Raw genomic sequence first — 15,068 nt, 5'->3', positions numbered from 1 at the left:
TAATCTATGCTTTTATTCCTTCTACCTAAGTGCATTACCATACATTTCTCAACACTGTATTCCATTTGTCACTTCTTTGCCCATTCTCCTAATCTGTCTAAATCATTCAGCAGCCTGCTTCCTCAACAATACCTGCCCCTCCAACCATCTTGATATTGTCTGCAAACTTGGTCATGAAGCTATAAATTCTGTCATCTAAATCAAAGACATACAACATAAAAAGCAGTCCCAACACCAACCCACGCGGAACACCACTCATCACAGGCAACCAACCAGAACAGTCTTTCTTTATTCCCATTTTGTCTCCTGCCAATCAGCCAAAGCTCTATCCATGCTAGTATCTTTCCTGTAATGCTATGGGCACATATCATGCTAGTAACCTCATGTGTTTCACCTTGACAAAGGCCTTTTGAAAATCCATATGCACAACATCCACCGATTCTCCTTTGTCTAGCTTGCTTATTTCCTCAAAGGATTCCAACAGATTTATGAAACAAGATTCTTCCTTAAGGAAGCCATGCTGACTTCGGCCCATTTTTCATGTGCCTCCAAGTGCCCCAAAATCTTATCCTTAACTCCAACATCTTTCCAACCTGATGTCAAGCTAGCTGGTCTATAATTTCTTTTCTTCTGCCTTCCTCCCTTCTTGAAGAGTGGAGTGACTTCTGCAATTTTCTAGTCCTCCAGAACCATGGCAGAATCCAGTGACTCTTGAAAGATCATTACTAATGCCTCCAAAATCTCTTCAGCTACTTTTTTCAAAACACTTGCGTGTAGTCATCTGGTCCAGGTGACTTACCTACTTTCAGACATTTCAGCTTCCCAAGCACCTTCTCCCTAGTAATAGCAACTTCTGCCCCCTGACGATCTTGAACCGCTGGCATAATACTAACGTCTTCTACAGTGAATACTGATGCAAGATACTTACTCAGTTCATCCACAATTTCCTGGTCCTCCATTACTAACCCTCTAGCATCATTTTCCAGCAGTCCAATATCTACTCGGTTCTCTCTTAGTCTTTATATATCTGAAAACACCTTTGATATTATTGGCTAGCTTACCTTCATATTTCACCTTTTTGTTCCTTATTTGGCATCTACTGGTTTTTAAAAGCTTCCCATCCTCTAACTTACCAATAAATTTTGCTCTATTATACGCCCTCTCATTGGCATTTTTGTTGACTTTGACTTCCCTTGTCCGCCCCGTGTCATCCTGCCTTTAGAATACTTCTTCATCTTTGGGATGTATCTATGTATTCTGAATTGCTCCTATAAACTCCAGCCATTGCTGTTTTAACTGCTAGTGTCCCTTTCCAATCAACACATGGTCTATATAGTGAAAAAGGCACAATAGTGCTTCTTTCACCTCAGTTGGTTGAGGAAATTTGGTGTGGGCCCCCAAATCCTAAGAACTTTCTACAGGGGCACAATTGAGAGCATCCTGACTGGCTGCATCACTGCCTGGTATGGGAAATGTACCTCCCTTAATCACAGGATTCTGCAGAGAGTGGTGCCGACAGCCCAGCGCATCTGTGGTTATGAACTTATCATGATTCATGACATTTACAAAGACAGGTATGAGAAAAGGGCCCGAAGGATCATTGGGGACCCGAGTCACCCCAACCACAATCTATTCCAACTGCTACCATCCAGGAAATGGTACTGCAGCATAAAAGCCAGGACCAACAGGCTCCAGGACAGCTTCTTCCACCAGGCCACCAGGCTACTTAATTCATGCTAATATAACTGTATATTATGTTATATTGACTGTCCTGTTGTACAGAATATTTATTATAAATGACTATAAATTACACATTGCACATTTAGACAGAGACATAATATAAATATTTTTACTCCTACTGTATATGAAGAATATAACTAATAAAGTCAATTCAATCCAATTGGCTAGCTCCTTTCTCATGACTCTGTAATTCCCTAGGCTCCACTATAATACTGATATGTTTGACTTTAGCTTGTTCCTCTCAAATTGCAGGATGAATCCTATCATATCATGATCACTGTCTCCTAAAGTTAACTTTATCTTTAGTTCCCTAATTAAAGCAGTTTAATTACACAATCCAGAATAGTTGATCCCCTAGTTGGTTCAACCATATGCTGCTCTAAAAAGCCATCTCATATGCATTCTACACATTTCCTCTCTTGCAATCCAAAGTCAGAAGCAACCAGATTTTCCAAATTGAAATCTACAATGAGTATTGTAACGTTGCAGTTTGGACATGCATTTTCTATTTTCTGTTGTAGTTTGTAGCCTACATTCTGGCTACTTGGAGGCTTGTACATATAGAACTCCCATCAATGTCCTTTTACCCTTGCAGTTCCTTAATCATACCCGCACCGATTCTACATCTTCCAATTCTATGTCACCTCTTTCTAAGGATTTGATTTCATTTTTAAACCAACAGAGCCAGGCCAGCCCTCCGCCTACCTATCTGTCCTTTTGATGTGTATTCTTGGATGTGAAGCTCCCAACTATAATTTTCTTTCAGCCATGAGTCAGTAATGCCCTCAACATCATATCTGTCAATCTCCAACTGTGCTACAAGATCATATAACTTATTCCATATACTGTGTGCATTCAAGTACAAGACTGCATTCACAAACAAGAGAAAATCTGCAGATGCTGAAATCCAAGCAACACACACAAAATACTGGAGCAACTCAGCAGGCCAGGCAGCATCTATGGAAAAGAGTAAACAGTTGACACTTTGGGTCGAGCCCCTTCATCAGGACTGGAAAAAAAATGAAAAGTCAGAATAAGGTGGGGGGGGGGGGAGGGGATGAAGAAGGTAGTGGGGTGAAGTAAAGAGCTGGGAAGTCAGTTGGTGAAAGGGATAAAGGCTGGAGAAAGGGGAATCTGATAGAAGAGAACAGAGGCCATGGAAAAAAGAAAAGGGGGAGGTGATGAGTACATAAGGAGATGAGGTGAAAGAGGGAAATGGGAATGGGGAATAGTGAAGTCGGAGGGGGCAATTACCAGAAGTTCGAGAAATCAATGTTCATGTAATCAGATTGGAGGTTATCCACATGGAATATAAAGTGTTGCTCCTCCAACCCGAGTGTGGCCTCATCACAGCAGTAGAGTAGGCCATGGACTAACACGTCAGAATGGGAAGTAAAATTAAAATAGGTGGTGACTGGGAGATTCCGCTTTTTCTGGCGGATGGAGTGTAAATGCTTGGGGTAGAGGTCTCCTAATCTACGTCAGGTCTCACTGATATACAGGAGGCCATACCAGGAAACACCAAATACAGTAGATGACTGCAACGGACTCACTGGTGAAGTGTTGACTCAGGTGGAAGGACTGTTTGGGGCCCTGAATGGTAGTGAGGAAGGAAGTGTAAGAGTAGGTGTGGCACTTGTTCCACTGCAAGGGTAAGCACCAGGACGGAAATCAGTGGGGAGGGACAATGGACAAGGAAGTTACATAGGGAGAGATCACTGCGGAAAGTAGAAAGTGGGGAGGGGGGAGGGAAAGATGTGCTTGGTGGTAGGAGCCCGGTGGAGATGGCAGAAGTTATGGAGAATTATGTGCTGGACATATAGGCTGATTGGGATAGTAGGTGAAGACAAGAGGAACCCCATTTCTGGGGGGTGGCCTGGGGATGGGGTAAGGGCAGACGTGCACAAAATGGAAGAGATGCAGGTGATAATGGAGGAAGGGAAGTTGCTTTCTCTGAAGACCTCTCCTTAGTTCTGGAATGAAAAGCCTCATCTTGAGAGCAGATATGGTGGATACAGAGGAAATGAGAAAAGGGGATGGCATTTTTACAAGTAACAGGGGAGGAAGAGTTATAGTCCAGGAAGTTGTGTCAACACTGTATTCGTCACATTTTGATTTTGTTCCCCTGTTACACTGCAACTCATTCCACTGGCTGCAATTTTGCCCTATCATATGCCTGTCCTTTCTGATAGTCTCATTTCACACTGCCTTTGCTGGTACTGTATACCATGGCCCCATTCTCAGCCCTAGCACTCAGTTTCCCATTCCCCTGCTAAGTTAGTTTAAACCCTCCTCAAGGGTTATCACAAAACTGTCCACAAGGATATGGTCCTCCTCAGGTTCAGGCGTAACCAATCCCTTTTGTACAGGTTATACAGACCCCGGTAAAGATCCCGAGGATCCAGAAATTTGAAAGCCTGTGGCCTGCACCATTCCTGCCTATCACCTCCCCAGTTTCCTGTATGTGCAGAAGGTCATCAATTTGCAGCTCCAGTTCCTTAATATCTTCTCTGAGGATAGATAGATAGATAGATACTTTATTCATCCCCATGGGGAAATTCAACTTTTTTCCAATGTCCCATACACTTGTTGTAGCAAAACTAATTACATACAATACTTAACTCAGTAAAAAATATGATATGCATCTAAATCACTATCTCAAAAAGCATTAATCATTGCATCTGTTGTAGATGTCATTATCCAGGAGGCTGGAGGTCTCCTAGAATTCCCACATCTACCACAAAGAACACAACACTGTTGTAACTATGTATTAACAGACCAAGTATGAAGAAGAAACTTACTTTGCCCAACCCTGTTCTCGCCAAAGCCTCCCTCCTCTAACACTGCACGACTCACACAATGGTTGTTCCAATAATGGCTACTCTGCTTGACCCTGCTTTACTTTTACTTGCCCTTGCTAACGAATCACTATTCCAGAAAACACCAAAAGCCCTGCCTTTTAAATCTCACTCATGGACTTGTGATCTGCCTCCTCCCTCACTCTCAATTCAATTCAGCCACTGAAAGCCTGCAAATGCTCCTTATTACAACTCACTCACAAACCTGAGACTTGCCTCCTCTCTCCCTCCCGATTCAATTAAATCAGGAGCGAGAGAGGAAGCAACTCTCAAAATGTGCAGTTTTCTTTGATAAATTACCACATGGCATTTGATAAAAAAACTTACTTCCTTGAACCAGATGCAAGAACTCATTGGAAACCCATTTCTTTCTCTAGCCAGTGTCCAAGGACCAAAGAGAGAGCTAGGAACCAGTCCACACCGTTGGTCTTTTCAGTCTCAGTTACACGACTCACCTAGATCCCAACTCTATTTGCCAACTTTGGGTACTGAAATCCTTGCTCAACTGTTTCCAAGGAGAGCAATACAGACACATTTTTAGTGGAAAAGAGACCCCTTTCTGGCAATATGATGGGATTTTGTTCTAGACTTCCCCACCAGATGAAATAGTTTATATTTACCCCAAATCTCTTTTAATAATGACATGAAAGGGGTGTGTAAAACTATAAGGCATAGATTAAAGGTAAGCAGATGGAATTTTAAAGAAGACCAGAGGAAAAGATATTTCCACACAGAAAGTCGCTGTTATCAGGAATGACTAGCAGAGATGGTGGGGGTCAGGAACAGGAACGTTTAGACTCACAGTTATACAGGCCACTTGGCCCAACACATCCATTATGGTGTTTACCTGAGATAATCTTATTTGGCAGCATTTACCCCATTTGTCTTTAAACCACCATATACAACGGGCAGCAGAGTGAAAGGGCATCAGAGTGAGAGGGGAGAGAGTGAGGGCCGCAGAGTGAGAGGGCGGCAGAGTGAGAGGGCTTTGGCTCAAACGGGGCTTTGGTGAAGAAGGGTCAAGGCGAAGAACTGACTTGCAGAGATCCACAGGTAACAGTCTTCGACTTTCCCGGCAGGCTCTTCCCTTTCTCCCGTGGTCCTCTTCCGCTAACATCCGTTGTTCTGTCATGACAGCTGTGCCATGCTCCTCCTGTGACCTGTGGGAACTCAGGGAGGCTGACAGTGTCCCTGAAGACTCGTGTGCAGGAAGTGTGTCCAGCTACAGCTCCTGACAGATGCATGGCAGCACTGGAGCTGCACACGGACTCACTTTGGAGCATCCAAGAGAATGTTGTGGATAGCACATTTAGTGAGTTGGTCACACAGCAGTTTAAGGATCTAAGGAAAGATAGGGAATGGGTGACCAACAGGAACAGTAGTCGCAGGAAGGTAGTACAGGTGTCTCCTGCAGTCATCTCCCTCCAAAACAGACACACCACTTTGGAGTCTGTTGGGGGAGATGGCTCATCAGGTGAAGGCAGCAGTAGCCAGGATCATGGCACCGTGGGTGGCTCTGCTGCGCACGAGGGCAAGAAAAAGAGTGGCGGAGCTGTTGTGGTAGGGGATTCCATGGTAAGGAGAATAGAGAGGAGCTTCTGTGGCCGCAAATGGGACTCCCGTATGGTGAGTTGCCTCCCGGGTGCAAGGGTCAGAGGTGTCTCGGAGAGACTAATGGGCATTCTGAAAGGGGAGGGTGAGCAGCCAGCTGTCGTGGTGCATGTAGGTACTGACAATGTAGAAAGAAAGCGGGATGAGGTCCAACACGCTGAATTTAGGGAGCTAGGAAATAAATTAAAGAGTACCACCTCAAAGGTAATCATCTCAGGATTATTACCAGTGCCAGGTGCTAGCCAGAGTTGGAATAGCAGGATAGCTGAAATGAATATGTGGCTTGAGCGGTGGTGCAGGAGGAAGGGGTTCAGATTCTTGGGGCATTGGAACCGCTTCTGGGGGAGGTGGGACCAGTACTGTCTGGACGGTCTACAACTGGGCAGGGCTGGGATCAATGTCCTAGGGAGATTGTTTGCGAGTGCTGTTGGGGAGGCTTTAAACTGGTATGGCAGGGGGAGGGGAACCCACACAGAAAAGAAGAGGGAAGTGATGCAGAGACCAAAGCTAGAGTTAGTGAAGAAAAAAGTAAGAGTAGAGTGCATTAAAGTAAAAAGCAAAAATCGCGAAGGTCACTAGATTCTAAAAGGACAATGAGTATAAGGGCACTTTATCTAAATTGTTAGAAACAAGGTTAGTGAACTTGTGGCACAGATCAGTACCAAGGCATCTGATTTAGTGGCCATCACAGAAACCTGGTTGCAAGGTGGAGATGACTGGGAATTAAATATCCAAGGGTATCAGGTAATACGGAAAGATAGGCAGGACGGCAGAGGAGGTGGGGTGGCGCTCTCGATTAGGGATGAGATCAGGGCGATTGTGAGAGATGATATAAGATCTATGGAGCAAAATGTTGAGTATATCTGGGTAGAGATTAGAAATAGTAAAGGGAAAAAATCACTGGTGGGTGTTGTCTATAGGCCACCAAATAAAAATATTGCAATGGCAGAGGCGATTAACCAAGAAATAACTGAGGCTTGTAAGAATGGAACGGCAGTTGTAATGGGGGATTTTAACTTTCACATAGATTGGATGAATCAGGTTGGTCAAGGAAATCTTGAGGAGGACTTCATAGAATGCATCCGTGATGTTAGAGAACCTACAAGGGAAAATGCTATCTTAGACCTAGTCCTGTGCAATGAGACAGGTAAGATTAACAATCTTGTCATCAGGGATCCTCTTGGAAAGAGTGATCATAGCATGACTGAATTTCGCATTCAGATGGAGGATGAAATAGATCTAAAACTAGTGTATTATGCTTGAACAAGGGAGACTATAACGGGATGAGGGAGGAGTTGGGTAATGTGGACTGGGAGCACAGGTTATTTGGCAGGACAATTGAGGAACAGTGGAATACTTTCAAAGAGATTTTTCACAGTGCTCAACAAAAGTATATTCCAGTCAAAAGTAAGGACAGTAAGTGTGGGGAGAGCCAGCCTTGGATAACCAAGGAAATAAAAGATAGTATCAAATTAAAAGCTCGTGTGTACAAAGTCGCAAAGAGTAGTGGGAGACTAACGGATTGGGATAAGTGTAAAAAGCAACAGAGAACAACTAAACAAGAAATAAGGAAAGGGAAGATAGAGTATGAAAGTAAATTAGCACAAATATAAAAACAGATAGCAAAAGTTTTTATAAATATATAAAGCTGATGAGGGTGACTAAAGTCAATGTAGGTCCCTTGGAAGAAGAGAAGGGGAAATTGATATTGGGTGATAAGGAAATGGCTGAGGCTTTGAACGACTATTTTGTGTCAAGTCTTCACGGTGGAGGACACATCTAATATGCCAAAGAAGGATGCTATGGACGAAATGGGAGGTGAGGACCTCGATAAAATCACTGATACTAAAGAGATAGTGATGAGCAAACTAGAGGGCCTGAAGGTAGATAAGCCCCCTGGTCCTGATGGGATGCATCCCAGGGTGCTGAAGGAATTGCGGAGGTTATAATAGACACGTTGGTAATCATTTATCAAAACTCTCTAGACTCTGGGCAGGTCCCAGCGGATTGGAAGACAGCAAATGTCACGCCACTTTTTAAAAAAGGATGTAGGCAAAAGACAGGCAACTATAGGCCAGTTAGCTTAACATCTGTAGTCTGGAAAATGCTTGAAGCTGTCAGTAAGGAAGAAATGGTGAAACATTTAGAAAGGACTGGTTCCATTAGACAGACACAGCATGGATTCAGAAAGGGCAGGTCTGGTTTGACACACTTACTGGAGTTCTTTGAGGACATAATGAGTACAGTCGATAGAGGGGAACAGGTGAATGTCATATACTTGGATTTCCAGAAGTCATTCGATAAGGTGCTGAACAAGAGACTTATAAATAAGACACGGATGCATGGAGTCGGAGGAAGTGTATTGGCATGGATAGTGGATTGGTTAACCGGTAGAAGGCAGAGAGTTGGTATAATTGGGTGTTTCTCTGGTTGGCAGTCAGTGGTGAGTGGGGTGCCGCATGGTTCGGTGCTGGGCCCGCAGCTGTTTACCAATTACATCGATGATTTGGAAGAGGGGACTGAGTGTAGTGTAGCAAAATTTGCTGATCACACTGAACTGAGTGGAAAAGCAAATTGTATAGAGGATGTAGAGAGTCTGCACAGGGATATAAGATGGGTTAAGTGATTGGGCCAAGGTCTGGCAGATGGAATACAACATTGGTAAATGCAAGATCATCCGCTTTGGAAGAAATAATAGAAGAGCAGATTATTATTTAAATGATGAAAGTTTGCAGCATGCTGTTGTGCAGAGGGACTTGGGAGTGCTTGTGCATGAATCACAAAAAGTTGGCTTGCAGGTACAACAGGTTATTAAGAAGGCAAATGGAATGTTGGCCTTCATTGCTAGAGGGATTGAATTCAAGAGCAGGGAGGTCAGGCTGCAACTATACAGGGTACTGGTGAGGCCGCACTTAAAGTATTATGTGCAGTTCTGGTCTCCATACTTGAGGAAGGGTATTATACTGGCTTTGGAGTGCAGAGGAGGTTCACCAGGTTGATTCCAGGGATGAAGGGGTTAACCTATTAGGAGAGATTGAGTTGTCTGGGACTATACTCTCTGGAATTCAGAAGAATGAGAGGGGATCTTATAGAAACATCCAAAATTTTGAAAGGGATAGATAAGATAGAAGAGGGAACTTTGTTTCCATTGGTAGGTGAGACTAGAACTAGGGGACAATGCCTCAAGATTCAGGGGAGAAGATTTAGAGCGGAGATGAGGAGAAACTGTTTTTCCCAGAGGGTGGTGAATCTGTGGAATTCTCTGCCCAGGGAAGCAGATGAGGCTCCTTTACTAAATATATTTAAGATACAGTTAGATAAATTTTTACATAGTAGGGGAATTAAGGGTTATGGGGGGAAGGCAGGTAGATGGAGCTGAGTTTATGGACAGATCAGCCATGATCTAATTGAATGGCGGGGCAGGCTCGATGGGCCGGATGGCCTACTCCTGCTCCTATTTCTTATGTTAGGTTTATCTATATACTTGTCTAAATGTCTAAAATGTTGTAATCATACTTGCCTCTACTGCTTTCTCCGGCAGCTCATTCCATATACCCACCATACTAGGTGAAAAATATGCCCTTTAGGTCCTCTTTAAATCTTTCCCCTTTCATCCTAAATGGATGCCTTCTAGTTTTGGACTCTACTGTCTTGGGAAATAGACTTCCACTGTCTACCATGTCCTATATACCCCTCATGTTTTTATAAATCTATCTAATGTCATTCCTCAGATTTCTTTGCTCAAGGGAAAACAGTTCCAGCCCATCTGGTCTCTCCTTATAAAACAGGTCTTCTTGTCCTAGCAACTTCCTTGTGAAGTCTTTCTACATTCTCTCCTGCTTAATCACATGCAGTTTGCAATTAGAACTGCACACGTCACTCGAATGTGGTCGGAAGAACATTTTGTGCAACTGTACCACAACATCCCAACCTCTGCACTCAGTGCCAGGCATCTGGACCACTATTTGAATGAGCAAGCCACAAGTCTGTGGAAATAATGCAGGCAAGAAAGATTAGCATATATAGAAATGATGTGAAAGGCCAAAGATCCTGTTTCTATGCTGTACATTTCTGTAATTTATGACCTTTTAAAATGAGAGACCCAGAAGTGAATGGTCAAAGAAAGAATGGTAATAACATGTGACATTGATCCCACCGTAACCCACTTTATTCTTGCCACATTCACACCAGCTCTCCGATATTCCACACTGTGGCCAGTTATGCTAGCAACCTGCATGCTTTTGAGAATGTGGGAAGAAACTCTGGCAGTCACAGGATGTACACAAAGACATCATGCCAAAAGGATGAAAGTTGGGTCCTTAACAGCAGTGACTCTACCAACGGAGCAGGCAAGCTTAGTGAAGATTAGGCACTCTCTTGAGAAACTGTCTAAGCTAATTGAAAATCTTGAAATTGAGCTGGATAGACTTCTGTGGATTACAAAGGGCATAAGGAGCAGACCTGAGGAAACAATTAGCTCAGTCACAATAACATTGCACAGCAGAGCAGATTCACACAGCTGAATGCGCTGCACATTCTCCTTTTGCTTTCAAATTTTATTTAGAGATCCAGCATGGTAACAGACTCTTCTGATCTGATGAGCACGCATCACCCTTGTGACCACTTAACCTACTAACCTGTATGCTTTTGGAATGTGGAAAGAAAGCCAAGCACTGGGGAAACCTATGCAGTCATGGGGAAAACGTAGAAACTCTTTACAGACAGCAATGAGTACATCTGTGGGATCTGACAGTTCTGAGTCATCTACTTACTTCTCTCTCCGTTCTCGGAATAAGCTGGTCCGTTTAAAATCGAACTCTGCTCTCTTTTCCTCTGTCAAAGCTTCATATTCGTCTTCATCCAACTCGTTCAGCTGAGTCCTCTCCTCCTCCGCTTCCTCCTTTGCTAACTGTTCTGTTATTTGATTCAGAGAAACAGACAATGTGTCACTTAAAATGCATTCTATCTCCAGGTGCCTTTTGTATATAAAAAAATGGGTCACAGTGTTTCAGTGTAACAGACAGGCTAGCTGCCTGTAATGCAGAACGTCAGCTGTCAATAGTGAGATGTAACGTTGGACTTCAGAATGTTGCTTTGCAGGAAGCTGTGGCGTGTTAAGCATCAGGTAAGGTCAGAAACAACTAATGTTTCCTCATCAATTATTATTTCATATACTTATTATCATAAGTAAAAGCATGACTCTACAAGTTTTTACGGCAATCATCTTGTTAAGTCAGACTCATGCGATTGGCAACTCAGTAGGCAGCAACAATTGTCTTTATAAATATGTAAAAACTGTCCAGACAAAGCTCTTTGCACAATGGCTGGAGCACATGGCCATGTGGATCATGCAGTCTAGTGGGGCCAGTCACTTTCCATGAAGCTTGCTTCTGCCGAGGCTTTTCTGTGTGTTTCTGGAACAACCTTCTGAAAAACCCTGGGGAAAGGTTTATTGCTCAATATAGGTTGAAGCTTTGAGTTAAATTTGTATTTGGCCTTCTGACGATGCTGGCCTGAACCCTTGGTGTGTTTGAAGTCAGTTGCCTGCCTGCCGGTGGAAAGGTACAGCAGCATGTTCCACCTTAGAGCCGGGCAAGCAGGGCCTTTGGCTCAGTGAGTCCATACCAACCATTCAATTCTACCCACATCATATCTCATTCTCCCCATATTCCCACCAAACTCCCCCCACTAACCCACTAGAAGCAGTTCACCTACCCTCCAACATGAATTTGGGAGATGGAAGGAAACTGCAGATCACTCTGACCTCAAAGTGAACCCTGGTCTCCTGTGTTGTGAAGCAGCCAATCTACTGTCTCCCTTACCCACAAGAGGAGAGCTTTTGAAAGATGGAGAGGCAGGCATCACCTGCTGGTATTGACCCTTGGCATGAATGACCTTGACTGAATCCCAGAGCAACCATTTCACTTCTATGTCTCCATCAGCCCAGAAAACAGTGCACTACTTGAAAATCAGGAAGACCTCAACTAGGCCTGCTAATATTCCAGATCCCATCATCCCCATGTCAACCATCAGCTGTAGTACACAAACACTGCCTGTGTGTGCACATATGTAAAGGCACTGCACAATACTATTGCTGAATTGTGAGATCCTTGAGTCTGCACATCATGGAATAAAATTACAGCTATTCTGACCACATCCACAATTCTCCATTCCTGTTTACTCTCAGTAACCTTTCACCCCATCCTCTCTGCTTATTAAGTATTTACCTAGCAATATCTAAAAACTTTCCAACAACTTGGCTTTGACCTGTCTTTTTAGAAAGAAAGTTCAAAAGACTCAAGACTAAGAGAAAAAATTCACCTCATCCCTTATGATGACCCTTATTTGCAAACAACAGCTCCATTCTCCCACGAGGAAATATCATCTCCATTTCAACTAACAGAAAGTCACATTTCAGCCAAATGCCACTCATGTTTCGGAACTACAGTCTGTCCAACCTTGCCTGGACATAATTTGACCTAGACATGGTTGGAACAACCCAACCTGAGCGAAGTCACTTCTATATAAAATTCTGCTCGAAAAAGTGTTAACAGACACAATTTATAAGTTTTAACAGTTTTCCTCAGCAGGAAATCTTCTTGGATATCAGAAAACAAATTAAACAACTAAACAATCCAAGGCCTTCGCTTGAACTTATTTTTCCATGTTCAGAAGCAGTTCCCAGAACCTAGCATACCAAGACTCATTCACTCAGGAGTCAGGTCAAACTCCACACCAAAGACCAATAAACAAACGTTACAACTACCTCACTGAAATACTAGGGACATATCCTGTTCAGATACACATCTTGTAAGTCTTATCTTTCAAGTTAGCAACATTGAAAACCTACATAGAAAACAATACAGGCCTTTCAACCCACAATGCTGTGCCGAACGTGAACTTACTTTAGAAATTGGCTAGGGTTACCCATAGCCCTCTATTTTTCTAAACTCCATGTACCTATCTTAAAAGTCCCAATCATATCCGCCTCCACCACTGTTATCAGCAGCCCATTCCAAGCACTCACCACTCACTGTGTAAAAAACTTACCCCTACCATCTCCTCTGTACCTGCTTCCAAGCACCTTAAAACTGTGCCCTCCCCTGTTAACCATTTCAGCCCTGGGAAAAAGCCACTGACTATCCACATGATCAAAGCCTCAAATTTGTTGTTGCCATTTTCATAAGTTCTGCTCTTAAAAACTTGGCAGGAATCTATCAGTTTCAGAGGCTAGAAGCTGGTCAATGTGTAGCAATAATGATAATAAATTGTATGTATATGGCACCTCTAGCTTTGCAGAGGTGTTTCACTGCAAATGTCACCAAACAAAATTTCACTTCTGTCATATAAAGTGGCAAAAGGCTTAGTCATTTGGCAGGATTTAAGGAGTATCTTGAATAGGAAAGAAACATACGAGGCATATAGGTTACCAAGAGAATTCTGTAGCTTAGGGCTTTAGTAGCTGGGCAATATACCATCATTCAGGAGCCCCTTGTGTGATGGAACAGAACTTTCACATATAGTTACATTACACATATTTCCTTACAACATAGATGGAGCACTTTAGTCCACAGAGGCCATACTGGCTCATTAAGTCACTTCACACTTCCACTTACTTCTATAAAGCATACCTCACATGCCCAGTCTGATTCTTTATACCACCCACCTATACTAGAGGGATCTTACAGCAGACAATGAACCCACCAGTTTGCTTTTGAGATATGGGAGGATACCAGAGGATCCAGGATGGTAGCAAAGCAACTAATTCACAGGAAGAACGTAGAAACTCTACACAGAGAGCACTGCGCAGAAAAAGGCTCAGGCCCACGTAGAGCTGGCAAGGCAAGTTTTGATAGCTTGCTCATGAGGATGATGGGCATGGTGGGATGTTGAGAGGATGAAGGGCAATGCTGAGATTGACAGGGAGCAGAGGAGGGAAGGTGCGGCAAATGTACAGGGAACCCTAATCAAATTTCCACATATGCATCCACATTCTAGTGCAATAAATATTAATCACGTTAAGCTATCTGAGTTTTGATAACATTCTATCATGTCACAGGGAAAATCAAGCAAGAGAGTTTCTCAGTCACTGCTTTGATCTTTACCAGATTTACTTGTAAGAAGTTCATGTTTACCATGTTTAGATGCTTTATTTATGGAGACAGATGGATGGTGGTGAAATAGAGCTGGGGGCTGACAGTGTTACATAGAAACTGTTGGATCTGACTGTTGCAGTTCAGCTATCAATTATCTGTTTGCATTTTAAGTAGCTTTTCTATATATAGCAGTTTAATATGCTTCAGGTGGCTATACAAAGTATAATTCTGAAAGCTGCTTAGTTCTTTCATTAAGTGGATAGTATTTTCTCATTGGTTAATTTTATTGCAGTATTAAATAAGTATTTTCTAATGGGATTATTGTAATCTATGGAATTTTTTTTTAGATATAGAAGTAATTGTTTTATACTAGGCACCTTCCTATCTCTACTTCAAGTAGGAAGACACCCTATCATTGCTCTGTTTCTGTTCTCTATTCTATCATCTCAAAAAAAGTGATTGGGAAGCAATGCATTTATGCCTCATTCCTAACTTCTAAAAGAACCTTGGACTTAAACACAAGAATCCAATGAAACTTCTGCTATGCTGTCATGTGCTAGGATGAACAGAATTTGGTGTGGGTGAAAATAAAAATGGTGAGATATCTAAAACATAAGGTTAAACTAAACATCCTGCCTAAGTAGGCAAAGCATTCATTACAAGGTGGGCAATTCAACAAGACAAGTAGGTATAAAACTTATACAATGTGATTACCATTACGATACATAGATACTGGATGACTCCTGCTGGGATATTTGGAATT

General features: G+C 42.8%; 1 protein-coding gene across 1 annotated transcript in view; it reads right to left on the bottom strand.

The window, feature by feature from the left end:
* LOC140740438 (hydrocephalus-inducing protein-like) overlaps positions 1-15,068 on the bottom strand; it is a 579,330-nt gene that overhangs the window by 328,469 nt on the left and 235,793 nt on the right. The window contains exon 28 of the mRNA XM_073069569.1: positions 10,982-11,123. Within this exon, the coding sequence (XP_072925670.1) occupies positions 10,982-11,123 (142 nt within the window). The remainder of the gene's footprint in view (positions 1-10,981; positions 11,124-15,068) is intronic.

Source organism: Hemitrygon akajei, chromosome 17 (assembly GCF_048418815.1).
Source record: "Hemitrygon akajei chromosome 17, sHemAka1.3, whole genome shotgun sequence".
In the NCBI taxonomy this organism is placed as follows: domain Eukaryota; kingdom Metazoa; phylum Chordata; class Chondrichthyes; order Myliobatiformes; family Dasyatidae; genus Hemitrygon; species Hemitrygon akajei.
Note: the sequence above shows the minus strand (reverse complement) of the source record. Positions and strands in the feature narration are given on the sequence as shown.